This window comes from Zonotrichia leucophrys, chromosome 4A, assembly GCF_028769735.1.
Source record: "Zonotrichia leucophrys gambelii isolate GWCS_2022_RI chromosome 4A, RI_Zleu_2.0, whole genome shotgun sequence".
In the NCBI taxonomy this organism is placed as follows: Eukaryota; Metazoa; Chordata; class Aves; order Passeriformes; family Passerellidae; genus Zonotrichia; species Zonotrichia leucophrys.
The window spans coordinates 15,372,290-15,399,513 of record NC_088174.1 but is presented as its reverse complement, the minus strand read 5'-3'; the positions used below and the strand labels follow the sequence as shown (position 1 = coordinate 15,399,513).

Genomic DNA, 27,224 nt, shown 5'->3' with positions numbered 1-27,224 from the left:
TTTGATCTCATTTCCCTTTTTTTTCCTTCATCCCAAGACTCCTTTCAAGTGTTAGACAAATCTCCTCCAGTCTAACATCAAAACACACTGACAGGAATAAGACTGCGAGGCTGCTGGCTCCTCTCAAGCAATGCCACCCATTGATCCATGAATAAATGTTCCAGCTTCAAGGCACATCTCTGCGGCAGAGTTATTCTCTTTGGAGATTCAAAGAAGAGCTCCTTGTCTGGTGCCCCAAGATCTGAAAACCTGCTGGAGTAACTGGGGGATTGAGGAGCTTGACATTGTGGTTTGCAGCGTTTGGCAGGATTTACCAGCTGGCTCTTGCAGGAAATAGCAGCAGAATTTCAGAGAAATGCCATACAAGATTTAAACACTCTTTTTTCACATGTATTTGCAGCATTCTGCTGCCAGTTTAATGATTGGTTAAAATAAAAATGAGCTTTTTTCAATCACTATATTTTTATATTAGATGATAAATTATTATAATTAATCTAAGTTACAAACATCTTTCTTTCCATTTGTTAAAAACTATTTTTAGTGATACTGTACCAATAATTTACCAGAAAAATTCCTTGATCACCGTATTGCCTACAAAATGCTGGGAATATAAGATATAACTGAAGCCTTACAGAAATTATGCATTTAGAAAATCTCTGAGAAATTCAATAAATATTTTCAGGGATGTGGCTTTGGTTTTGCTGCCACATAATGCACAGAACTGAAAATATGCAGCTTCAGTCATTTTACCCCAAAAACCTCTGTGCAGTAGTAGCTTGGTGTTTTTAGACCTTGATTTAAACCCCACTCCGGGATTAGCTCCTGGAAACCAAGTCCTTCTAAGAACAGCAATTCAGATAGTTCTGAATCATCTTCTGGATTTTAAATATAAACTTGTTTTCAATGTCTGTGGCATTCACAGCTTGAAACACTCACTGCCACAGAAATACAGGGTGGAAAAAGCTAAACCATGGACACTTCAAGTGGAGAGATATAGATATAGATTATATAGGTAGATATAGATATATAGATATAGATATAGATTAGATATAGATATGGATGATATAGATATAGATATAGATATAGATATAGATATAGATATAGATATAGATATAGATATAGATATAGATATAGATATAGATATAAAGATATAGATATAGATATAGATATATAGATTAGATATAGATAGAGATATAGAGATATAGATATAACAAAACATTTGCCTGAAATTTTGCGCCACTATTTTATTTTGGGTCAAGTGCTCCAGTTTGTAAACAAAGCTGAATGGTCTGAAAAAAAGATGGGGGGGAAAAGAAAATATCAAATGTAAGTGGACTCCTGACTGAGCCTTATCTGAAGAGCTGTGATGAATGCTGGTATAATATATCAAATGCCAGTTAACAATAGTCTGCTGAAAAAGAGCTGGCTTTGGGAGATATTTACTCACGTCATTCTTGGCAAGAACTCAAAGCATGACTCACTCCTGGAACGTTTATACTACTGGTTACAGATAAAAAGACATCCAGGTCTGTCTATTAATACCCAACTCACTTTTTAAAATTGTGTTTTTCTACATGACCCTCTCTTAAATTGGTGTTTTAAGTATATTTAATTTATTTTCAAGGAAAAAAAGAGTACTGTTCTGGAAGGAAGAACCTGTTGGTAAAGCAAAAATGGCATGGAATGCACCTGACTGAAATTTATCTGAGCTAAACACTGGGATTGAAATATTGGTTGAAACTAAGCTGCCAACCTGCAGATGGAATCAAAGGAAATGAGAAGCTTTTACTTTCTGCAGAGCTATTTATCACCAAAGCCTGACTGCAGTGCATATGGATTGTAAAGGACTAGGAGAGGAGTGGAAAATAATGGACTTGTGCTTCCCTCAACAGCTTGAAAGTAATATGGCTTAAACCTGAATATACCTCATCATATTTTAGAAAATTACACATAAAAAAATTGACAACAAGTGAGGAATTTAAAATGTGGTTTGGCGTTTTATTCCATCACATTCTCTTAGGACAGTACATAATTACAGTTATTTGTATGTGATATATGAATAAACAGACAAGCATCAAACATCCTGGGGCTGAATATAGGTATATTTTAGCTAATAATACCCAAGGGAGGAATTGCAAGCCCTCCAGTGAGCTGTTCCTTTTGGCAGAAGGCACATAAAACTGTTGGGAAGCACATTAGAGTAGGAAATCAAGGTGTGGATGAGGTCAGAAGTGAGTGTGGGGTTTGTTTTTTGCTTAACAGCCAGCTCTTACTCAATCTGTGCTCAATTTTAGAAACTAAACAGGCAAAGGAGGTGAGTGACAACTCTGCTTTTAGCAGCTCCTCGTCAATATTTGGAAAACAGCAGCAGCCCCATCTCCCTCACAGGTCTGTGCACAAATCTGTGCCTGCATCTGATCTGAGGCTGCAGAGAAGGCCTCCAAAACTGAATGTAGAACTGGGATTGTGGGTGTGTAGCTTGATTAGAAGTGTGTAGTATCAGGTGGTGGAAAACCTAGAGTTTAAGGTTTTAGAATATAGTAATATATATGTGAAGCAAGATGGAGGTTTTAGGATGGAGGCTAGTTCTTCTTCTTCACCTTTCTCTTCTTGGGTTTGGGTTGTGTTTTGTAATTACACAGAAAAGTCCACATTGTCGGGCACAAGTGATTAGTTATTGGGTTAAAAGTAAAAATAATTTAGGCGTCATTTCTTAATTGGATAATTTTTCTGTAAAAGACCTTACAAAGATAGATACAGGGCCATTTTGTAGCTTGTTAGTAAAATGCTGCAGAACTCAGGCCTTGTGAAACTGTAATATTGATAGGAAAAAATAAACATCTGAGTCTAAACATGAAATATCATCTTGAGCGCTTTCAGTCCTGACCACAACAGAAAAAAGAAGCCAAGAACCAGCACACAGCCACAAGTGCCAGTGAGCTCACCCTGTGGGAACACCCCTGGGGTGATGGTCCTGAACAGGCTCTGGCAGCTGGAGATGGGCAGCCAGCACCCGGACAGATGGACATGGACACAGACATGGACAGGGACATGGATACAGACATGGATATGGACATGGGCACGGGCATGGACATTGGCAGGGACACAAACATGGACATGGACATGGACATGGGAAGGGGACATAGGCAAGAACACAAACGTGGACATGGATATGGACAAAGACACAAACATGGACATGAACATGGTGTGGACACGGACATGGACATGGATACAGACATGGACATGGATATGGACATGGACAAGGACACGAACATGGACATGAACATAGGCAGGGACATGGATATGGACAAGGACACAAACATGGACACAAACATGGACATGGATATGGACATGGACATGGGCATGGAACCACCATGGCACAGCCCTGCAAAGGCTCTTGCATTTCCATGGCAGGGTGTGCTCGTGGCTTACAGCAGCCGTGCCTCATCCCAGCTCCAGGCTCTCATCCCAGCCCCTCCATGCAGCCATGCACGGCTCTGCTCTTCCCACTCATTTTGGGCACAGTTTGGGCCCTCACACTTGGCTGGCATTCCTTCTGCTGAGGTACCAATGTGAACATTGATATATGGATGTGTGTATAACAGCACCCATGTATACCCAGACCTGCATTTCCTGACATTTCCTGCCTTGGCCCTGCACCAAGGATGCTTTGGGGCAGAAGGGACCTTGGAGATCATCTCATCCCACCCCTGCCATGGCAGGGACACCTCCCACTGTCCCAGGCTGCTCCAAGCCCTGTCCAGCCTTGGACACTTCCAGGGATCCAGGAGCAGCCACAGCTTCTCTGGGCACCCTGTGCCAGGACATCCCCACCCCACAGGGAAGGATTTCTCCTTGATACTTAATCTAAACAGGAACATGAAATTAAGAAGGCAGGAATTGCCTCTGGAGGGATCAGTTTCCAAACAGCATTATGTGTTGGAAGTGTACTTGTATTTTCCATATCCTGCACAAAATGTTTTAGCACAGCAAAATGCACGGAGCTTGTTCACATGATTAGGTTGTTTAGGAATGGAGATCTTGAGGAGAAGCATGCTGAGGCTGTGACAATTCAGATTTATATATTTAAAGCATCTTCTCTCTACATCATCTTAGTGTTTAAGGAAAATTATGTTTTTAATCCACACAAGCCCTATCATATACCTCACAGCCATATAAAAATCAGCAGCAAGTTTTGCTCAAGTGATTTTGTTTATCTTGGAGACCCAGGCAATTAACTAAATGACCAAGTGTGTTATTTAATCAGTGACAAGTGCTGCAGCTCTTGCTAAAAGAGCTGGAGGTGGTAATGAAAAGCCAGAGTTTTTCAGAACCGTTCCCTCACACCTTTCTCTCGTATTGGAGATCAAAGAGCCTCCAGAGCCTTTTTCCAAGCAGCTTTCTGGAGGCTGCAGGGAGACCTGGATCATAATCTTCAGGCTCTTTTCTGCCCTGAACTGTTTCTGTGTGCTCAGGATGTTGGATGTTTAAAGCCTGAATACCTGAGCATATTGATTGTATTTTCTGAGAGCAGCTCAGTGTTAGGCTGGGACCCATCATGCAACAAAATCATTAAAATATGGATTATTGGAGCCAAGCAATTTTGGTAGTATATTTAAAATAGTGCTATTTTCACAGGGACATTTCCTTTCCAAAACCTGGGAGATTCAAAAGAACACTATGTATGAGAAGAAAGCAAGCACCAAATAAACAAATGAGCAAAAAAGTGGATATAAATTATCCACATATGCATGTGAATTTGCATTTCATAGCACCCACATTATTCTCTTCATCCATTGCCTTAAAACCAAGAGAAACATGGTTGAACCCAACAAGGTATGAAAGGAAATAACTGACCCATTTATTTCCAGTGAAGTTAATTGTAAAAAGTCAATTTAAACAACCTGATGGTTGGGTAAATCATGAAGGTCTGGTGGTGTAAATTCATAATAATGGCAGCAGAGCCTGTGGGACACTTTGCAGGGACACAGCCCTGACCAAGGCACTGCTGGGTTGCCACTACCCCACTGTGAGTGGCTGCTGAGCCCCTGGGATGTGGCAGGGCTGCTGGAAGCAATTTTCCTGTGTAACCCTTGGAGTGGACTGGAATGAGCTGTGAAAGCCACCCAAACGTGCACTTTATCTGTCAGCCCCAGGATCCAGGTGGAGTTTGGTAGGTGTGTTGTCACAGATATCTTTTGTGAAAAATCTGTGAAAAATCCTTTCTTTAGGATTTTTCCCTCTTCTGGGAAGCTGAGGCCCCAGAAGAAGAATGTAAACAATGGTCATCTGCTGCTGTGGAATGCAACAGGTGCACCTGGGATTGGCCCATGTTCCATGTGTACAATTAAGGGTCAATCAAAGACAAACTCTCTCTGGGACAGAATGGGAGAGAGCTCCGTTGTTGATTCATTCCTTTTTCTATTCTTAGCTTAGCAGCTTCTGAACTTCTCTCTCTATTCCTATTAGTATAGTCTTAATGTATTATATATCCTAAATTAATAAATCCAGCCTTCTGATCATGGAGTCAAGATTCTCGTCTCTCTCTTCACCCCTGAGGAACCCCTGCAAGCCCGGCAATAGTGTGTGCTCACAGCATTCCTGCAGAGCTCTCCCATGGAAAAGCCTTGCAGGTCCCATTCTCAGGAGAAGGCAGCACAAGGAGCCCTTGCTCTGCTGAGCTGGATTCCCTCAGAATTCCCTCACTGACTTTTCCTGGGAAGACTTTACAAGGAACATCAGCACAAACCCCTCAGCTCCACCTCCTCCCTTCCTCCTGCTGTGGGTTTCCACTCCTCCCATGGATATTTGATGTGAATATTCCAGCTCTCACTTTGTGCCAGCGTTTCCAGTCATCCCCTGTCCCAGAGGAATTAACCAAAAAGCCATTTTATGTCCTGGGGACCATCCTTGTCAGGCCTGAAGCTCCCACCAGCAGCACTGGGTATTCCCAGTGTTAGATGGACGCTGCAAAGCTTGTGAAGAGCCCTCAAGCCTGAATGTTCAAAAAAGAATAAAATAAGGTCCAGGATCATCTAAATGCGCTAGGATATGAGTCCAGAGTTGGATGTGGAATTCAGGGGTTTCAGTGGCACATTAAGAGACACCAACAGAGGGACTGATCATGTTTCCATCAAGTCTCTTTATCCTCTTTCCAAGGTTATTCATCCTTTCTCCACCACATTCTAGGTGGTGTCTGTTCCTTAACTAGACTGTCAAAAACTCCAGCTTAAACCCCTGCTTTTAACTATGGGTTAAATTCATTTAGAGTGTTTAAAGTGATCCACAGAATTTTCAGAATTGACTTTCCACAGGAGCAGATCCTGAAGATATGCAGCTGCTTGTCAAAACTGCAGTCACAGAATCATCGAGGTTGGAAAAGGCCTCAGAACCACTGAGTGCTCCTCAGCTGCTGAAAACCAGCAGGATTTACATGGAATGTGGGTCCCTGGGACAATAATGTGCTTTTTAACACTCTGCTCCCCATTTGAAAGGTTTCATGTCAATCAGTGTGCCTGTTAGAAATAGAATATATCCAGATCATTTTTCCTTGGCGAGTCAGCTTTAGTTCTGTGGTTCATTCCTGAGAGTTTGAGTTGGGAAAGCTTCTCCTGCAAACACTGGACTGAAAGTCTGGAAAGTTGTTTCAGTAAATTCTGTCCTGGTGGAAGTTACCAACAGATGAAGGCAGATATTGGCAGCTCTGTTGTGGTTTTATTAAACACAGTTGTCTCTGACTGCCCTCAGTATCAGGTAAATCATTCTTTTCCCAGTTCAAGGCTGAGCATTTAATGCAGCAGAATAAATTTAGGCTTTCACTGCACAACCTTCTGTCGGTTCTTTTCCAGTTGCAAACATGATCCTGTGAGAATCCCCCGGGTGCACAGCCCAGATCTCACCCCCATGACCTAATCTTGCTTTTTCTGCACTTCTCCTTCAGTATTTTATTGATTACTGTGTCAATGTTTGAAATCCCCACCTTTCACAGTCATTCATTATGCATCTGCTTCTCTTTAATTATTCTAAATAATTATTTAATATTCTCCTTTTTCTGGACAGATGTTTCTGGCTTTGCTACCTTCACTTTTCTGGAAAAGTGCCAGATACCTCTCTCCTCTGTAGTGTCTTTTTTTCCCCTGAAAACACAGGGGCTGGATGGTTTGCCTGCTGCAGTGATCTTGATGTGAACTGATTGTCCTTCATTAAGTGCCCTGACTTTTGCTTCCAGCTCCACAGTGGAAGGTGCTCACTTTGTGAGGGGTTCAGGCCAGGGGAACCTGAGCTGAAACTCACATTTGCTGTGTGAGCAAGACCCTGAACGCCACCAAGTTTCAGGGGACTTGTGCATCTAAAAAACCATTTACATCTTTTCCTATCTACATTTGGAAGCACCTGTCTGGGTTCTGGGAGTAGAAGTTTTAAAGAAAACTGTTGGAAGGGCTGTGAGAGAAACCCTTTTTTGTCCTACAATTCCAATTTGTGCTGTAGCCTGACAGTCCTTCCCACTGTCACTGCCACTCACGTGCAAACCCACGAGCTCCTTCTGTGCAGACACTGAATTCTTTGAATTTTGGTACAATAGCAACCCCTTGGCAGCTGTAGACGCCTGTTATTAGGAGAGATGATTCTCTGAATATTCCTCTATAGAGGGAGAGGCTTTTGAGAGGCTGTGATTTGCATGGCATGTGCTGATGTGCAGTTTGCTGTCCCAGGGAACGGAGCTCCTTTGTGTGTGGGAGAACACAGCTGACAGCAACAGCAAAGCCTGAATGGCTCCCACAGCCATGGCAGCAAAAATCCCCTGCCATTTGGAATGGCTGCTTGGTTTGGTAATCAATTTATGGATTAATCAATTTATGGATGCATTTTCACAAAGCTCCTGCGTGCCCCAGTCTGTTCTAGTCGCCCATTTTCTGTCAGATGGAAAAATCCCCTGCCGTTTGGAATAGCTGGTTGGTTTGGTTTGGTAATAAATTTATGGATTAATCAATTTATGGGAATATTTCCACAAAGCTCCTGCGTGCCCCAGTCTGTTCTAGTCGCCCATTTTCTGTCACAAGCTCCTTGAGGTGTCTGAGCCCAGGAAACTCCACTCATTATTTGCTTTCATTTTTACAAACAGCTATGACATTAAAAGGCATTCCCTTCATGCAGCTCATTTTCAAAGATTTTCTGTGCCCTCAGAGCTTGGTTTGGGATTCAATATATTTTTAGAGAGCAATACTTTCTAGTACTAATACTTCGTGCCCACACAAAATGAACTATTGCTTCATGTGCTTCCTGATTTGCTTCCTCTGGAGTAACTTGATGTCTTCCAATGATGGAATATCATCATTTGAGCCAAATTGAGCCTCCTCCCACACACAGACATTCCATAACCATAATGGAAATACTTCTATGAAAAAAATTGAGATTGGTTATTTACTAAAGGAAGAAATATTCTTCTTTACGGGTGCAATCAGAAGTTTCCAACATTTGATACTCTCAGTGGTCGTTTTGTCCATCAGAGGATCTTTCAGGCAAGACTTTAAGGAAATACAGGCGTTTTATTTACTCCATTTTACATTTTATTTAATCCAATTCTCATAATTTTTATGATTTCAAAGTTACTCACAGAAACATGGAAATCAAAGGCAACTGGATGAGACAAATGCACTTTATTCTTCTACAGAACACGGCACCTATGGGGATAAACTAAATGTGACCCTGAGAGCTGTCAGGACAAATTAACTGGTCAAAACCCATTTGAACAAATTCAAATTTAAACTGTGTCAAACTAAAAAGAGAGGTCTCTCCACTGTCATACTTAACATTTAGACCTACAATGTTTAAGGAGCCACATGTACCTTTAATTTTTTTTTCCCTAAAGGACAAACTTATTTTAAAAATAAACATTAATATCTGAAGCATTACTGAATTCTTGCCAGCAGCCAGAAAGAGCTTAAAAAGTCAGAGAAAAAAAGGACTTCTTTTGAGATGGAAATTAACTCAGTAAAAATGATCAGATCTGCCAAACTGGTAACGTGATGGCTGGGAATTTCAGTGGCGAGCAAAACCAGTCTTCATTTTTCAGGCAGATGACCCAAATGTCAAAGGATTGCATGAAATCAGAGGTACCTCTTTGGAGTGAAGTCCTGCTGGTGAGAGAGGCAATTCCTCATGCAAAAAGGCCCAGCCTGTATTCTGAAAATTGGCCAAGTCATCCTTGTGAAGCTCAATGTGAATTGTGGATGTTCCTAACTGAGCCAAATTAATTCCAGAATTAACACCCCAGCGAAGATGTTGTAGACACTCAGTGGGAGCCCCTGACCACAACAGTGCACCAGATGTATCTGAGGTAAACAACACACGAAAGCAAACAACTGGATTATAATTCTGCTGAAGGTTACTTTTAAATGTGGTGGTTTTTTTCCTTCTGGAATTGAAAAATTATGTGGGAGCCTTTTCTATTTAGGAAAAGATATATCTTGAAAACCCACGGACAGAAGTCCATTCTGTCATTTGTGTTTCTGAGCTGACCTTCCCTGCACTTGTCATCTGCCAAAAGGGACACCCAAAAGTGTCTGAGGAACCACCTGAGAACCAGCCAGAAGCTGCCCTGCTCCTGAGAGTTGTTCTGTGGGATTTTAAATCCACTTTTCCAGCACAGAGAATTGTTTTGTGCAGGAATTGTTCACCTGTGCCTCCCCTCGTGCTCCTTTGTGCAGCCTCACCCCTCAGAGCCCCTTTGCTGCTGGCACTGATTTGTGCCTCTCCCCAGGGCCCTGTGCTCCCACTCAGCACAGCAGCCCCTCTGCAAAGTGCAGGCACATTTATAATTCATGTTTTTGCCTCTCAGAGCAGCCACGGGGTTTTCTGAGGTCCTGTTCTCACGGCAGCTCCGTGCCTTGGTCATGGGAAATCCACTTTGCCTGGGCTTTGGGGCATTGCTGAAGGGTGAACTGGGGATTGCAGGGTTGATTCTGCTTCAGCTGAACTCTGGACTCAGCTTTAGCTGAACTCAGGATGAGCAAGATCAGGCATTTCAGGAAGAGAACATGCCCATCAGCCTGCATTTAGGGAGTATTCTGAGATGCTGCTTCCTGTGTTTGAAGCACTCCCTCTTCTGAGACAAAATGTACTGAGGAACGAGCCCTTGAAACTCTGTGTAAAATAAACAAATATTCTTCTGGAATCAAATTAGTTACCATTTTATTCTTTTTTTCTTTTTTCCTTCCCTCTTAATTGCTTACTTCCATTTTCTCCTGATGGAGCACTTAAAACAGAGCTGTTGGTTAGAAATTCAAAAAACTGAAGTGAAAATTGTGTAACTCAGACTGTGTTTAGTGCTCCACATTCTCACTGTGCCTTTTAATTTTGTAACAACCATTAGTGGAAGGCCTGACAAATGGGAAAAAAGGCTGAAACCTGGGAAAAGAAAGTGTCAGAATAATTCCTTGCTCTTCTCCTTCTTTTCCTCTACAAATGAAGACTGAGATTACATCAGTGGGAAAAAATAGAATCAAGAAGGAGAGATGTGATGGAAATTCCTATAAAATCCATTCTGTGATTAGAGGTATCATGAAGTGAATGAAGAAACACAGGGGATTGCCTGGAGTTTTCTTTGAACTCAGAGGCATCAACGCGTGGCAGTGCAGACAGCTGCACTCTTTGTGAAGTGGCAATCTTTCCTGATATATTTATTATAGAAAAAGGAAAAAATATTATATGCACTTCTTGAAGTGAAAAAGAGACAGGCAGGGTAGTGTGTTTTGAACCAAGACACAAAACCAGTGTGTTCTCTAGATAAATGAGCTAATAAAAATCTGTAATGCAGGGAGTACCAAGAGAGAAACCAGCAAATTTTACATATTCTGTTAATGCCTAACACTGAGTGGGATTTTGTGTCTCAGAGATCTGTGCAGTGCAGGACTGAAAAGAAACTGAGCATAGCATTTTCACTCTATTAAATTGCAAAACGAAATATTTCTGTGTCTAGGGCTGGTTATGAAGGGATAATTCTCTCACCCATGGGAAACAGGAGGATGGGACAATTGGCAAAGTTCTTGGAATTATGATTTGAACTCTTGTTCAAAAAGATCAAAAAGTGCCTTTGCCATTGGGCTCTTCAGTTCCACCAAACACTGTTGATTTGTGGAGTTTGTTTGGTCATGGACACAAAAAAACATGGAATAATTCCATATTCTGGGAGGAGTCCCCATTCAGTGCAGGGGCTGCTGATGTCACCCGGGGGGGGACATAGTGATTTGAATTATCTGATAACAAAAATAAAAGTGGAATTTCCTTGGTGTTTTATGAGACATTTGTTTCTGAATCGGTTTGGTTTTAGAAGCAGTTTTTGGGATCACATCCCTGTCCATCATTTTTCCTAAATAAATCCAGAATCCCAGAAGATTTTGGATTTGTTTTAAAAGATTTTTTAAAGCCCCCCCAGTTCCACCTTCCACCGTCCCAGGTTGCTCCAAACCCCATCCAAAGTGGCCTTGGACTTCCAGGGATGGAACATCCCAACAAAAATTCCATTCTAACTCTTGGAAAGGAAAATTTTCCAACTTGTTGCATCCCTCAAAATAAAGGAAATGTCAAAGCTGAGCATGCAATGCTGGAAAAAGCAGTCTGAGTAGTAAAATGTTTCATTCTATTAAAACTTGTTTTGGTACCACATGATAGAGGAAATTCATGTTTTTGTTGCATTTATTGAGTTTTTAATCTAGCAGTGTTTCTTCAACATAAGTAAATACACTGAAGTATTTAAATGCTTTTGAATTCCAAGGGATTTGACACTCCCAAGTGTAATTTCAGCCTTTTAAAATTTATAAATATTTTATAAAAATACAGAATATATCACGGTTTAATTACTTAGGATGACTTATCTACTCTCTGAGAAGTTTTCTATAATTATTATTCACTTTTACCACAGCAAAATGTTGTTATATCAAGAAAGATGATCTCTACTTCCACGCATTTATTTTATTTTATTTTATTTTATTTTATTTTATTTTATTTTATTTTATTTTATTTTATTTTATTGTATTTGCATATTCTTGTTTTTCTTGCCATCCTTCTCAGCCTCACCCTAATGCAAATCAAGGACCTTATTCGTATGCAATACTTTAATTTCAAGCCCTGTAAGATGACACTGTTAAATATTTGCACTGTGTATTTTTACCAGCAGATTCTTCATCAGCCACAGATTTCTGCCGCAGCAAATTTCAGCTGAAGTCAAGGGGCACAGGTTTCTAACTGCCACATAGAATTTCAGTTTTCTTCCTGAATGACCTGCTTAGAATAATTAGCTTTTTTCCTTATGCTGAGCTGACAGCTACCTGGCAAACAGCAGGTGCTCTCAATGTTAATAATGCTGTGCAGCCCAAGGCCCTTTTCCTTAAATTCTTAGCATAAAGAAGATTGCAGCAAAATCATATTTGTTGAATAAATTGTGAAGATGTTTCAGCTTAACGGAATCAGAGAGGAAATCAAAATACACAAAGCAAGGAAAAGAGAATTAATATTGTATTTTCCCAGAGGCTTTGGTTCACCAAGTGCCTGGTTTGTGGTGCTGAGATCTGTAAATGATTCCTGGTTAGTGCTGGGCTGTGAATTAGTGATGGCCCAGCAGAGGCTTGGCTGTGGACAGGAATGTTCTCCATGGCCTGGGAACAGCTCAGCACAGTCTTGGGATGGAGAATCCTCAGGAGATTTTTGTTATGTGGATTTTTGGAAGGAATTTTGGATGAGTTAGACACAGGACCTCTGAATTGATATCTATTATGTGATTTATTTCTTTATCTTCTAGATATGCAGGAAAGGTGAGTTTGGCTCACATCTTCACTGCATGGTTCAGAAAGCCACAAGCCCTCTAGTTACAAGAACTTTTAAGGATTTATTGACCAATAAAACAGTGCCAACAAGGATATTTATACTTTTGACCCACTCCTTAATATTTTGTCTTGTGGACTCATGCTACAGTATGAGCTTTCTTAGCTAATCATGATATGACACAAAAATCCTGCATGTTATGACATACAGTACCTAATTCTAAACTCTTTGTTGACCTTTGTAACTACTTTTGCTTTTTCTATACCCTAAACTCTGAAACTCTAAACTTTCTTCCACTTTTAGAGAGCTTTGGGACAGGGACAGGAAGGTTCCATTCCGGAGGGAAGCACATGGAGCACTCCTGAAGGCCTCAGTTCTATCATTAAAAAGACTTTTCCCTTGTATTTTTGTAACAATCATCTAATGATTTCCAACCCATATGCCTGTACCAGATGTCTGAACCTTCACAGGCCAGATCATATTTATTCCTTCAGACAAACCACTTCATATTACTTAGCAATAATCCTCAGGATCATTATTATCATTCTCATCACTTCAAACCCAAACACAGCAAATATGATGAATAACACACTTCAATTTTCCCCCTTGATTAATGGGCTGTGTGTGTGTGCACAAAAACTCTTCATTCTGCAAGATGTGATTTCCCTGGTGAAGCCATTGCTGGCCAGATCTTTCCTGCACTGTGGAACGATTGGAATTCTGAAATGCAAGCACCCAAAATGAAACTTTCCTGTGCTGCAGATATTAAAGGTATTAATTGCCATTTCTCTGCATTTCCCTGTGCTTTCCTGTCATTATTAATAATTGTTACTCTTAAAAGACTTGTGAAATACCTGCAAAAGACTTGTGAAATACCTGCAAAACTCAGAACCTTTATTTGCATCACTGGTTTGCACTTCAGCCCCTCAGAACTCCTTCTGCCCCTTTAGCAATCCCAAACCAATGAAACCCTGGGGTTTTGCTATATTCCAGAGCCAAAAAAGAGTTAACAGCACACGGTGCAGATAAGGTTGTCATTACCCTTTGACAGTAAATATTGCTTTGTGCCAGGCTGGCCGATCTGATAAGGAGCAGAACCTCCCAGCAGCAGGATGCTGATAATGATCCCAGCAGCTCTGAGCTCCTGCACACAGGCCACGCCATCCCCTCCTGAAATGCAGCACGGACACAGCGTGGCTGTCCATTAAAGCTGAGTTTTGTGCCCTGCTCGATGGATGATGCAGCGCCACCCTCCCCCAGGGGCTGCAGGAGGGGACCAGGCCACAGCTTTTAGCTTTGTTTTTCAGAGCATTCCGACTGCTTCCCATCACCCCAGCCTGCTGGAATCTGTTTGGAACACACTTTGATCAGGGGAAAAATGGAAATGCCACCATGATGGCTTGGTTTAATAGAGATTTAGAAAAATGATCAGTTTCTGAGCTGTAAATCCCATATTTACCTTTACATCAGCGTGTCCATTTCTAATTGGATGTTCTGCAAACCAGAGTCAGTGCACCTGTACACCAACAGTGCTTTTCACTTCATAGAACACAGAATCCCAGAATTATTTGGATTGGAAGGGACCTTAAAGCTCATCCCATTGCAGCCCTGTCCTGCAGGGACACCTTCCCCTATCCCAGGTTGCTCCAAGCCCCATCCAACCCGGCCTTGGACATTTCCAGGGGCAGCCACAGCTGCTCTGGGCACCTGTGCTGGGCTCTGCCCACCCTCACAGCCAGGAATTCCTGCCCAATATCCCATTTAAATCTCCCTTGCTTCAGCTTAAACCCATTCCCCCTGTCCTGGCACTAAATGTCCTTATTTAATTAAAAATTTCACTTGCATATTTGTCTCTGTGTCTTTTATCAGAAGTCATTGCAGCATTTGTCCATAGCAGTCCCAGACTGCCATGTCTTTTTTTCCATTTCTAGGATTTCTAGGGAGGTTTTGTTTCAACTCCTGTTGGTATCCTGCTCATCTATAAGCATTTATTGATTTTTAGAGCCAAACCAACAAGTAAAAACAGGAGTGGGAAACAGGAATTGCAAAGAGGCAAAATGGAAGACAATGGAGGTTGGAAATGAGGCTGGCTTTGACAAACCCTGTTTTACTAAACTCTGCTTTAACAAACCCTGTTTTACTAAACCCTGCTTTTACAAACCCTGTTTTACTAAACCCTGCTTAACAAACCCTGCTTTACTTAACTCTGCTTTAACAAACCCTGTTTTACTAAACTCTGGTTTAACAAACTGCTGTAACAATCTCCGCTCCCTTGCTTGTTAAAACTGGTTCTATCAAGACAACCCTTGGCAGATCACTACAATTTTTTAAATTAAAAAAATGTGTCTACACCAGCGCATGACTGCACTGTGATCTAAAGTGTCCCTCAAGAATATTTCCTAATTAAACTGCTTGATCAGTTTTATTACCTTAATCAGTGCAGCCAGCCTGCAGGAGGGACTGACACTTCTGTAGGATCCTGCACTGCAAGACTGGATTTATTTTCAGAGCTGTCTCTCCCTCACCAGCCTGATTTTTAGGCCAGGTTTACCTCTGTGTGAGGTTCACTAAAATGAGTTTAACTTCAGCCAGGTCTAGGAGACATTTTGCAGGAAATTTAAAACCAAAAAAAGCTCTTCTTGTTGTGTTTTATGGTGCAAAAGGCTGTTGAGAGTCACTGGGATTGAAAACAACACAGATCACAGAGCAGCCCAACTGTATATCCTATGGAATTCCTGATTCTTCAGGAAAAATCTCAGTTAGTGCCCCATTCCCAAGATTATTACAGGAGATTAAGGAAGACAACATAAGTTGTTTTCAAATACATAATTTCCAGTACTTTTGAGGCATCTTATTAATTTATCTCAGAGCATAACTGATTATCTAGATATGCAAATCAAGATTATTTGCCAAAAGCCCTTGACTGCAAGAAGTGGTAAAATGTCCTTCAGACCTAGATAATATGAAATAATCTTACCTTCAAACTCCTCTGTTCTTCTTGGATGTTTTTTGGAAACCTTGATTATTTTTAACTCTCCAAAGAATCACAGTTCCTGTTTCAAACTGTATTTTGGCCAATATTTTAACATATCCACTACATGGTGCTTTTTTTTTTTTTCTGATAAATTTGTGGGTTTTCTCTGCACCAAATCTTAATTATGCAAATTCTGTTATCATTTTGGGAATGCTTAGTCATGGAGCTTCATTGCCATGTTTTTGGGGGTGGTAACTGTGGAGCAGAGAAAGACAGTGGCTCCAGAAGAATTAGTGATGGTCTGACAGGAAAATATAAATGATTCTGGGATATTCTGAACTGCTCCAAATGGATAATAATTGTGTTATCAGGCATGGATGCCTACCAGGGTTAACCATAGGTGCAATGGATATTTTTCTCCTCTTCCACCATTGTTGGTTATTTCATGATGAGGACAAACAGAGACTGTTCCAGGCTTTAGCATTGAGCTACAAGGGTTCATTTTGTCCTTTTATGTGACAGCCTGCCAGTTTGCAGGCAAAAACATAAAAAAAAAAAAAAAAGAAATATTGTCTATCATTTTCCCCTGGAAAGATGGGACATTAATGAGATTTGAAAGAATAATTTGATGAGAATTTCAGCAATTCAAATCAAGTATGACATTGGAGGGTGAAAGGAAAGCAAAGAGCACTGGGGTGAGTCCTGACAAAACACAGAACTGGAGAGCTTTGGCTCTCCTGGAATTCCTGCCTGCATGTCCTGACAGGGAAGCTGGAGAGCTTTCAAACCCATAATGGGATCTTTAAACCCCTTTGATAAAATGGCAAAGATTATGTGAATTAACTCATTCCAAAAGCCAGGATTCCTCATCTACCTTTTATTCCTAAAGTTGATCATAAAAGAAAATGAAAATATAGAAAATATTTTAAGAAGAAACTCTGCTGGTTTGATACCAGAGGAGACCTTCTTAATGAAGAAATTACAGATCTACCTTCAGAAAAATAAAATGTGGCAAGGGGGGGGACACACAAAGAAAATGGGGAATAGAAAACTCCTTTCCATGTGCTGAGTGATATTGATGGCTCTTGGAATGATTCACAGATTGAGTTAAAACACTTCCATTGCAGGATCATTTGAGCAATTTGGTTTCTAGTTAAAGTATTGCCTCATTGCTGATATGCTGATTGCTGCTGCCACAAAAGGCACTGATAATTTGGTCTGAGACTTTTCAAATAAACAAGAAATAGTTGATATGATGTCCCAGTGTATATTTCTGTCAGCAGGTGATGGCTTCCTTAGCACATTTCCCAAAGTTTTAAAGTCCACTTATGAAAGATTTGAGAAGGATCTTCCTCCATTTTTCCAGTAGTTTTTTTAGCTTATACTTTATCTTTCTTTTTCTATCCTATGTGGAAATTTCCCGGCTATTACTCTAATTTATCTTTTTTGTTACTCAGACAATTATTTGTTACATTATTGATGGATTATTCACTAGCTCTTTTCCTTCTCCAGGGTTTATTTCTGCAAGAACAGCATTGCTGAGCTGCTGCCCTAAGTGGATCCATTTCTTTCTATGTGACATTCAAGTAATGAATATTCTAAACTCTGTTGGTTCTGAACTTCTCTTACATTACTCTACCTGTTCCCTCCAACCACATGATACAAATGCAAATTTCAAAGGTTCTTTTTTTTTTTTAGTGTCTTTTTTCTCTGTAAACTACAAAGTTGGGGGTTTTTAATAACAAAGGAAATTTCTCAGTGTGGCTTGGCAATGAACAATGGAAATCTCTTGACAATGGGCAATTAAAGTCTCTCTCAGTGTTCAGGAATTGAGGGCATTTTCAGGATGGTGCTGAGTGATCAGTGACAGATTCCTGCAGAGGCCTCTCCTGGATTTAGGAATGTGCAGCGCATTCCAGTGTGGTGTAAACTCATGGAATCCCGGACTGGTTTGCATGGGGAGGGACCTTAAAGCCCATCCAGAGCCACCCCTGCCATGGCAGGGACACCTTCCCTGTCCCAAATTGCTCCCAGCCCTGTCCAGCCTGGCCTGGGACATTCCAGGGATGCTTCACCCAAAACTTCTCTGGGCAGACTGTGCAGGATTTCATTATTGGATACCACTGGGCAGGATTTCATTATTGGATACCACTGCTGGGCCTCCCTCACATCTCCCAGAGAACCAGCATTTCATGGTGCGAGAGAGACCTGAGCAGCATCCAGGCTATTCACAGGAGATTTTAATGAAGAATCAGTGAAACAGCAACATTTGCCTTCTTCCAGCTGTCCCCCAAAGCTCCCAGGAGCTGGGCTTGGCTTCTTGAGCCTGGTGGTTTTCAGCTCCCGTGGGATTTTGGATGCACTTCACTTCCAGATCACTGCAGTCCTCAAAGCTTAAAAATTTTGATGTTAAATGACCAAACTCCTTCACAATCTAATGCTTCTTGTCCATCTCATTATGAACAAGGCAAGAAAAATGGAGAGAAATGTGAATAAACAGGAGAGAGGCCAAAAGGGAATGGGGGAAGCTGGTGGGGAGAGAGAGAAGTAAAAATGCTTTAATTCAGGTGCTCATTGGCATTTCTGGGCTGGCACCCCTGTCTGCCTGCTCTCAGAGGGTTTTCCATGTAAAAGAAGCAGATGTGCCAAAAGAATCTTTTCTAGAGCCGTAGCAGTTTCAGCACACTTATAAAAACCACAATTTCTGCCTAAAGAACTCCTGGAATCCCCACACTTTTTCTAGGCTCTGTTTGGTGCTTAGAATGAAAAAGATGGACATATTTGTAGGGAATAAAGCTGAATGTATTTTGTAAAATTACTGCCTGCTACGTTTTTATTTCAAACACGCCACCTACGTTGGAACTAAAAATGCTCCACAGTCTTTTTATAATTCATCTTTGCTGGAAAACAGTTGGTGGAGAATTTGAGTAGGAAAACCCAAACATTGCCTTGGCCTTGAATCCTCCTGAGCTCTTCTTTGCAGAGGGTCAGTGAGGATATGTTTTAGGAGCTGTTTGAGTGTTAGTTAATCAGAAATAATTTCATTTTGATTCATCACTAGAGCCCTTCACTAATTCAACCCCATAATTTTTACCTCTCTCTGAATCCTCTGAGAGTAACTCCTGAACCTTCCCTTTCCAGCTCCTGCCCTCACTGCAATGGCCTCAGGGAAGAGAAAGTCATGTTTACTGAAAAACCAAAACTGCAAAAGCAGCAATTGAAATTAGTAATGCAAAACAGCATTTAGAAAATATCTACAAAATCACTCTGGGTGGAGAGGATGAATGCAGATTATTGCTCAGCAATATTTGATACTACTGTGGTTAATTCAGTCAAATGGCTCATTTAATATCAAGAGAGTCACTAATTCCAGCACAGAGCCACAACCTCCATTTCTGTCAGCGTGGCAGGACAGCAGCTCTAAAAGAATGGCACTAAAAGGATAAACTCTGCCTTTTTTAGCTTTGAAATCTTTGTAGGTGCTAAAACAATTTTGCAAAAGGACAAATCTCAGTTTACTTTTAAATTTCCTTTTTTTCCCTCATTGCAAAGAGAAGCACAAGGCATTGAACCCCTCAGAATGAGCCCCAAGGAGATTCCTCAGGCAGGAATATTCCTTTAGCCAAGCACAGGGAGCATTTGGAAGCATTCCTGGAGGACAGGCCCAGGGAACAAGGAGCTGCCTTCCCTGGGGTCTGAGACAGGATGGAAGCAGAGATTTGCTCCCCCATCCAGGCAGGGTTTTCCATGCACTGAAATGACATTCATAATATATTTTTCTGCACAATTCCATGTTTCTCAAGCTGCTTTCCAGCCCAGGCAGCCAGGAATCCTGTAGCACTGAGATGTTCTGCTATTTTTCTAGGAAATCCACATTTTACAAACTGGTGGCAGTGTCACACACAGAGTTCTCAGTGTTATGGCACATGGGCTGATGTCAACCCTGCCAAAGGAAGGAAAAATTACAAATTGGAAAGAGTGGAGCAAGAAAGTCTGGGAAGAAACCATGAAAGCATCTCATTGCTGAGCAGGATCCAGCAGCTTCCTGACACACAGAACCTCATTTAATGCGGTCTGAAAGTGTCATCCACAGCAGCCAATTTACCCGGAATTTTGCTTCAATAAGGTGAAGCACTGTGAGGTGATGGAGAGCTGGAGAAGGCTGAGCTCTCCTGAACTTGCATTTCCACTCTGCCCTCCCTGGGATGGTCAGGACTGGGAGGAAGTTGGGATTTTGCATAATTTTAGCACATGGTAAAGGTTACAGGGCCCAGCAAGGCGTGACACATTGTCTGACTGCTGGTATTAAGCTGCAAGACAATAAAATTTCTTTACATAATGACCTGAAAGATTAGTTACGCTTGATAAATGTGACTTGAGAGACTTTCCTTGAGCTCAGACTTTGCTCTGGGAGCAGAATTACATTTCTTAAAAATGTCTGAACATATCTGCTTTATAGATAGGGAAATTTCAGAATACAGTCCTAAATAACCTGATCATAAATACAGACCATTAAATTGCTAAATGCTGCTGAAATCTTTTATGGAGACAAGGTTAATCCAGTTGGTTCTTGGAAGATATATGGACCAGTTTCTAATTGGTCCTCAAAGTGGAGTTAGTGAAAATGAGGTAATAGTGATAGGGATGCAGGAATACCTCAGCCAAAATAATTTCCATAGAGAATTAGAGATAGACCTGATTCAGGAAGGTCTTGGTACAACATTTAGCTGTGGCCAGCTGGCAATGACCCCAAGCATGGCTGCAGTCACTGGCAGGACACAAACTGGAGCCATGGGCTCAGCAAAGGGTTTTGTTCCTCCAGGCTGCCATTGGTGAATTAAACAAACCGAATTAAAGCTGAGTCAAAGCCTTGAGGGCACTGGCTCTGGGTAATCCTGCTCTGTTTCATACCTTAACCCCTGGCACAGGGAGGAATGGGAATTTTGGGAATGTTGGTGGAAGTGGAGCAGGTCTGGGTTCGCTTCTGGGGCTGCAGCTCTGACGATCACCAGCTCTGCTGCTCTCCTTGTGAAACACAGCAGGAAAACTTCTGAGCTTGGGACATTTAGGCATCATCTCCCATGGTAATTCTGGGAAATGCAAACTGTGAAATATCCAGGAGGAAGCCAGAGCTATAATCTCTTGGGGACTTTTCACATTTCAAAGATGAGAGTGATGATTCCCATGCAAGAACCATCCCAAGGTCTTGTCTGAGCTGGTGGAAGCCTTGAGGAAGCATTAGGTCACTCTGCTGGGGACAGACTGGGCACAGGAACACTTCCAGAGGGACACTGGAGCTCTTCTCAGTTGTATTCCAAACCTCCTACAAGGGTAATGGCCCAGCCTTCCTGGAGAGCTCATTCCAACACTTAACTGTGCTGAATATTGGGAATTTGTGCCTTGGAATCTGACCTCTAGCACTCACACTGCAAAGCTGTCAGCTCTGAGGTGAGCTCTGCTGACCCTTTGAAAGCAAACAGTTTACAGCACTCAGGAGTTGTTCACAAAATTCATTACTGAGAAGCATTAAAGTCCCAAACTTGTGAGAGAAATCAGGGAGGGATTGCAGCCAATTGTGATTCAGTGACTTAGAGACAACTGGAAATGTGGTGCCAGTGGAACACAGGAATCCAAGGGGGAGCCACAAGAGCAAATTGTTTGTTTCAGTTGGACAAGTGGTGAGAGCAGAGGAAAACAGTGAAACCTTTACTTTAGAACAGCTTGGAAATTGAACTCTAATTCTGCATTTGTGGCTCAGGTCTCTCCCAAACCTATTTGTCTTTGGAAAGAGCTGAAAAAATGCTATAAAACCCACATTTTTCTAAATAAGGGATGACCTGGGTTATCTACTCCAGATTCAAACTGCACCTGGTGGAATTGTGCCCCTGCATTATGGGGTGCTGAGGGCAGGAGGGGGATCAGGGATGCTGAGCATCCCCAGCTCAGCACCCACAGGGTGAGACAGGACCACAGTGGATCCCGATGTGCTTCCAGCACCTTCTGAGATGTGATAAACACCATGTCCTGCACAGAGAGGAGGCTCCGTGGCTGCTCCAGCACAGGTACTGATCTATTGGGCAGCAGAGGGAAGGGAGAGGGGTTTGCCGAGCCCAGAATGTGCCGGGAATGTTAACGAGTCCTCTCACGTCACCATCCTCCCCTCCCTCCCTCCCTGCCTTCCCTTTCATGAGCCAGCCTGAAATCAGGGAATTACATGCTAAGGAAAACCCTTCAGCTAAACATATAATTATTCTGCACAGGATCAGTGCAGCATAGTTAATCAGTTTACCAACTGAATTAATTTTTTTTTTTTTTTTTTTATGTCTGCATCTCCTGTTGAGGGTGCAGAAATTCTGGATTTAAAGGGGAAAAAATGGCTCGCAGTTGTGAAATGAGTATCTACAGCAGATCATTTATTAGGAGAGAAACCTCCACTGCAGGCTGTTTTGGCAGACAAAGCTGTCAGCCCCCAGGACTTTGAATCACAGCCTCTGTGTGGAGTTATTACAGGTACTTAAGGAATAGCTGGTTTCCCATTTTAATTTTCAGCTGTTCAATAGCACTGCATTCTCTGAAAGTTACAGCAGTATTTCATTGCATTGTGTTTAATTTCATTTCCTCGGACTGCTCTGAAAAGTGAGTGTTTATTTGGACAGAGGTGTCACTTCCCTGTAAATGAGTTCACATTTTAAATGACCTACTTGTAAACTGCTCCCCTCAGGAAGTACAACATCTCCAATGCTCTGGCTTGTAAAAGTACAGAGAATTCCCCTCAGATTTTGCCTCCAATGGAAACACAAACTCTCACGCTTTTATTAATTCAGTAAGACATCCTAGCTCCCCTCTGCACCCCAAACCCCCAGACTCTGTACAGGACCCTCAGTGCAGATTCAAATGGATGGGTTTGGGTTTGGAGTGCTCACTGACAACCTGCAAAGTGTTCCTGAGTTTCGCAGGGAGCTCCTGCACCAAAAAGCCACAAAAATCTCCAGGTTAAGCATTCCAGATGCACATCTTGGAGGGCAGCTTGCCATTTACTCCCATTAATATGTGCAACCTGATCCAGGGAAAAGTGACCAGTTAGAAACCACTCTGAGCCTGAAGGCACTGGGGAGCTTTATGGGCAATGTTTGTTTTCCAGTGGGGAAATCTGAGCAAGGCAAAGGTTTTTCCTAAAAAACCCCTCTCTTTTGGGTCCACAGAACACATCCCCAGGAAAACAGGTAAGTTATGTAAGAAATGGCTGTAACCAGGGAAAACCCCTGAAAACCATTTGGAGATGTTTGAAATGTTGGAAAATTTGGGGGGAAAAAATGAATACTGACTAAAAACTGTTGCTAAAAATACCTCCCCAATTAATGTTGTCAGCTCCTTTGAAACCTTCCCTTTCAACCACAGTGCTGCATCTGCTAAACTTAACAAAATATGTTTGTATAGAGACAAAACTATGCAGAGTTTTAACTTCTAGAGCCTCTGAGAGCCTCAGGAATGAATTTCCCCAGACTTGCATGGCCTTTTCAGGTTGTCCACACCATCAGATGCAGTTCCCTAATTGAATTCCAGTTGAGTGCGCTCCCGAGAAAGGAGCTGGGGATAAATACAAGATGCCAACTTGTCATTACAATGTTCCTTAAAGCCTACCCATTTTTACTTTCTTGGCAAGTAACATTTCCTAAAGGAAAAGAACAGAAGGGTGTCTCCTCTTGGGGGGGCTCAGGCTGCAGCTGCTGCTCTCATGGGATGCTGTAACCAGGACACGTTCTGGGACCTGGGTCTCAAACCATTAACATCATTTTCGTGGCTTCCTTCCATCTTCTCTACAGTTATTTGATGCTTCTGGTACTCACTGCTAGTTAGTTTCAAAACATGGGCTTTGCTAGCAGATTTTAGGGATAAGTTCTAATGGCTTCAAGGGATATGATAAATGCAAGTTTTAAAAGCGTGTTGCTATCATTTCCCTGTGAAATGTCATTTACAATCTCCACAAATAAAACTAATTCTCTACATATTTTTAAGCCCCCCAAAGGTATATTACAGAGGCAATATTTGTTGCATTGTTTATTAACATGTTGCTCTCTACAGTCAAGATAATACCCATTCCTAAAGTGGTAATTTTTTGAAAGTGTCTTTAATTTATCTCTTGATGCTGTGAAAGAAGTGACCTTTCAGAATAGAAGAGCTACATAAAATCTACCTTATCACTGCCAATCACTGCCTGTGCAGCCCTTCAGCCTCCCTGCACATGGATTCAGCACAGTGACTGTAACAAACAGAGCTGAGCTGCACAACACATGGAAATTACAGGCACACAGTGGCCACAGTTGGGCGATTTTTGCAAAGTAAGGTAGTTACAAGTAGTTTTAAACTGACTCTGGTCTGCCATTTGTGTGGGTTAGGTCTTTCCTTTGGCTGCAGATGAACAATGCATCTGCAAAGGGATAAAAATGGACAAATGTGCAACTTTCCTGTTTGTGGATGTGCAGCTCATGCTACCAAGGAAAATACCAACGTTGTGAATACTTCAATGTTCACTGCATTGTATTTACTGATGCTTGAACACAGAGCACTGACAGTGCTGCCTACTCCAGATATCCCTGTGGATGGTGCACTGTGCAGGCTGGTATGGAAATCCAGATGTCAGGCAACTCCAGACATGTAAAAACCTGCTGCTTGTGTGACCTTCCTCCACTGCACACCATGGGTTACTGCTCCCCAATATGTCATTGTTGTGCATCAGGAAGGATAAAAAAGTAGCAGGAAGTAATTTTAAATTTAGCAACAAGTATTCTACATGCTTTGACACTTAATTTACATTATAATTCAAGTAAGGAGTTAAATTAGCAGAGTGATCTGTCCACTTTTTAACTCTTTTATGTCCTGGGAATGAAGGTGTGGGTCAGTAAACTCCTCTGCAAATACATTACGATTTGCTATCACCTAATGACATTGAAGCTGTGGCATCAATTCTATATCTAAAGGTTTAGGATCCATCCCAATGACCTGCTTAAACCCTCCCAATTACCCCGAGTTCCCAAACACCTGAGAAACAAAGTACATCCATTCCCCCAGACACCGTTTGCTTCACAAGACTCTGTGCTTGTAGAGGAATAATTAGCTGATAATGGCAACGTGTCTGATGAGCACCAAAACAGCCCAATTTCAGCGAAGTGTGGAGATGCAGCTCAGCAAAATGAGATCAGACCCATTCCCTTATTAATGAGAATACTTTGAAAGCTTTGAGGGCATTCGAGTGGGCATCCAATTCAACCCTCCCATAGAGTTCAGTCATCACATTACAGGAATCATTTCTGTGAGTAACCTACACCCCAAATTTGCACCTCTTCTCCTTATATAACAGAGATCCCCCGTGGCAGGAATTATTTGTCTCAAAGATAGGCAGCTCATCAGAAGCACTGTACAACAACACTAACGCATCCCACTGTGGGAATACAGTGGGGGGAAATTCTCCGCAGAAATTTAAACCACTTATCATCAGAACGATCCCTCGCCCTCCCATCCATCCCGCTCTGTTTGCAGCACAGCCGAGCATTGTCAGGCAAAACATGTCACAGCTGACGGCTGTGTTGTGAAGCTGCGAATGAGCAGGGAAATCATCATTCCTGTCAAGTTATCCCGGCGAGTTTCCCCGCTCAGCCCTGCGCCTTCGCTGCCGCGGGCGCGGAGCCTCGCACACCGGCTGGGCAGCCTGCACAGGGCAGGACACGTCCCTGGAGGAGCCCGGACAGGGCAGGACACGTCCCTGCAGGAGCAGGATGCCTCAGTCCAGCCCCCGGCTCCTGGTGCTCCTTGTGGTACCCAAAACTACAGAGCAGCGCTGCACAGCCACTGCATCACATCACCTGATGTGAGCAAACCAGAGCTAAGCAGGGCAAATTTAAAGCAGCCAAACATGCCGGCGTTACCCTGTGCGAGGCATAATGGAGCCGTGAGACACAAACACTTCGTGTCTGCATTGTCCAACAAATGCAGCTGATCCCGGCTCCGCTGCCGGCAGCAATTCCCAGAGCACGGCGCAGCTCCAGCAGCCTCTCCTCAGCCCTGTCTCCAACAACTACTGGGCAAAAGCAGCGCAGGGATGCTCGGAACTGAATAAACTCTTCCCAAAACAAAGAATGCGAGAGCACGGATGCAAATTGCCAGGATCCCAAGTACAGACAATACACGGCAATAAACGATCCTACCTTTCATCCAATCCACTACTTGCTTGGGCGTCCACTTGCTAATAGGTTCCATAACGAGAGCCATCATCAGATCACTTTATCATTCACACCAAAATCGGGGGAAAAAGGAGAGAAAAATCGTATCAGAGCATGGCTGGGCTACGAGAGCGGTCGGGTTTTACAGTGCAGTTCAAAGAGAAGATGATGCTTTGTCCCTCCAGGTTCCTCCTGCACTGATTCAGTAATGTATAAAATTACACTGCTTGATCAGCTCTGGCACCTCCCCCACTGCACACAGCCTGCAACACCCGGAGCACCGAGCCAGGAAATGGTGCAGTACAGACTTACTTACCACAGCCCGAGCCCGCCGAGCCCGGCGCGGATCAGGCACGGATCGCGCACGGAGCCAGCGATGCTCGCCCCGCTCCGCTCCAGCCGGCCCCGGGATCCTCATCGGGGAAAATGGCACTGCTGGAACTTGATGGCAGATTGTCTCGGCTTCGTTGTGAATATGCTGACTGTCACTCGGCTTAAAGTGAGGAGAGAAACGTCAGGATATCGCCTGGCATCTGGCAAAATGCTGAGCAGCTCCATCTTTACAATGCGAAATGTTGCTGGAGTCTTGTACTGTGTAATCATGTAATTCAGAATGTCAAACACAGTATGAAAAGTCTTACCCAAGAAAAAAACTGCTGGGAGAAAACTCTTTTTTTTTTTTTCTTTTTTTTTTTCTGGCCACATTCAGGGCCAGGATATTTCCTCCTATGAGCTGCTCATTTTGTAGGGGAAGAATGACAGCATTGAGGGGGCAATTTGTACTACTACAGCACTTTAGGATAGACAAGTACAGCAAGTATTTTGACTCCCAGTACTGGGATCATTAGTCAACGTCTCCCTTTTGTTATGAAGGAAAAAAATGTTTTAATTATTCCTAATCCCGAAGTTTACTACCCTTCTGACAGATGAAGGTGAAACATTTCAATGAGACGTGCCAAACAGCACTTTTTGGACCCATTTGTGACTCTCTGCACCTCATGCAGCACAAATTCTGCAGCCTGTGGCTGAGAAGGTGCTGCAGGCTCCAACCTTTTGCCTGGGATCTGCAGCCCCACTATTTTATGTTAAGGGGAGAAACTCAAAGACCAGAAAAAAAGGCAGAACAACACAGTCCCACCTTTCCCTTCAGTGATCTTTCCTCTGTGCCTTTTCCTCCTGCACTGCTCCAAGCTTTCCAGCACATCAGGGCAAGA

At 42.4% G+C, this 27,224-nt stretch overlaps 1 protein-coding gene across 3 annotated transcripts in view; it reads right to left on the bottom strand.

Moving 5' to 3' along the window:
* Nucleotides 1-26,561, bottom strand: part of LOC135447654 (connector enhancer of kinase suppressor of ras 2-like) — a 169,763-nt gene extending 143,202 nt beyond the window's left edge. For 2 of the 3 annotated variants that reach the window (XM_064712701.1, XM_064712704.1), the window contains exon 1: nt 25,996-26,218. In XM_064712701.1, coding sequence (XP_064568771.1) covers nt 25,996-26,062 — 67 coding nt within the window. In that variant the 5' untranslated portion in view covers nt 26,063-26,218. Of the gene's footprint in view, nt 1-25,995; nt 26,219-26,326 lie in introns of those variants that run through there. The other variant, XM_064712703.1, reaches the window with a different exon arrangement.
* Between the last annotated feature and the right edge of the window lie 663 nt (nt 26,562-27,224).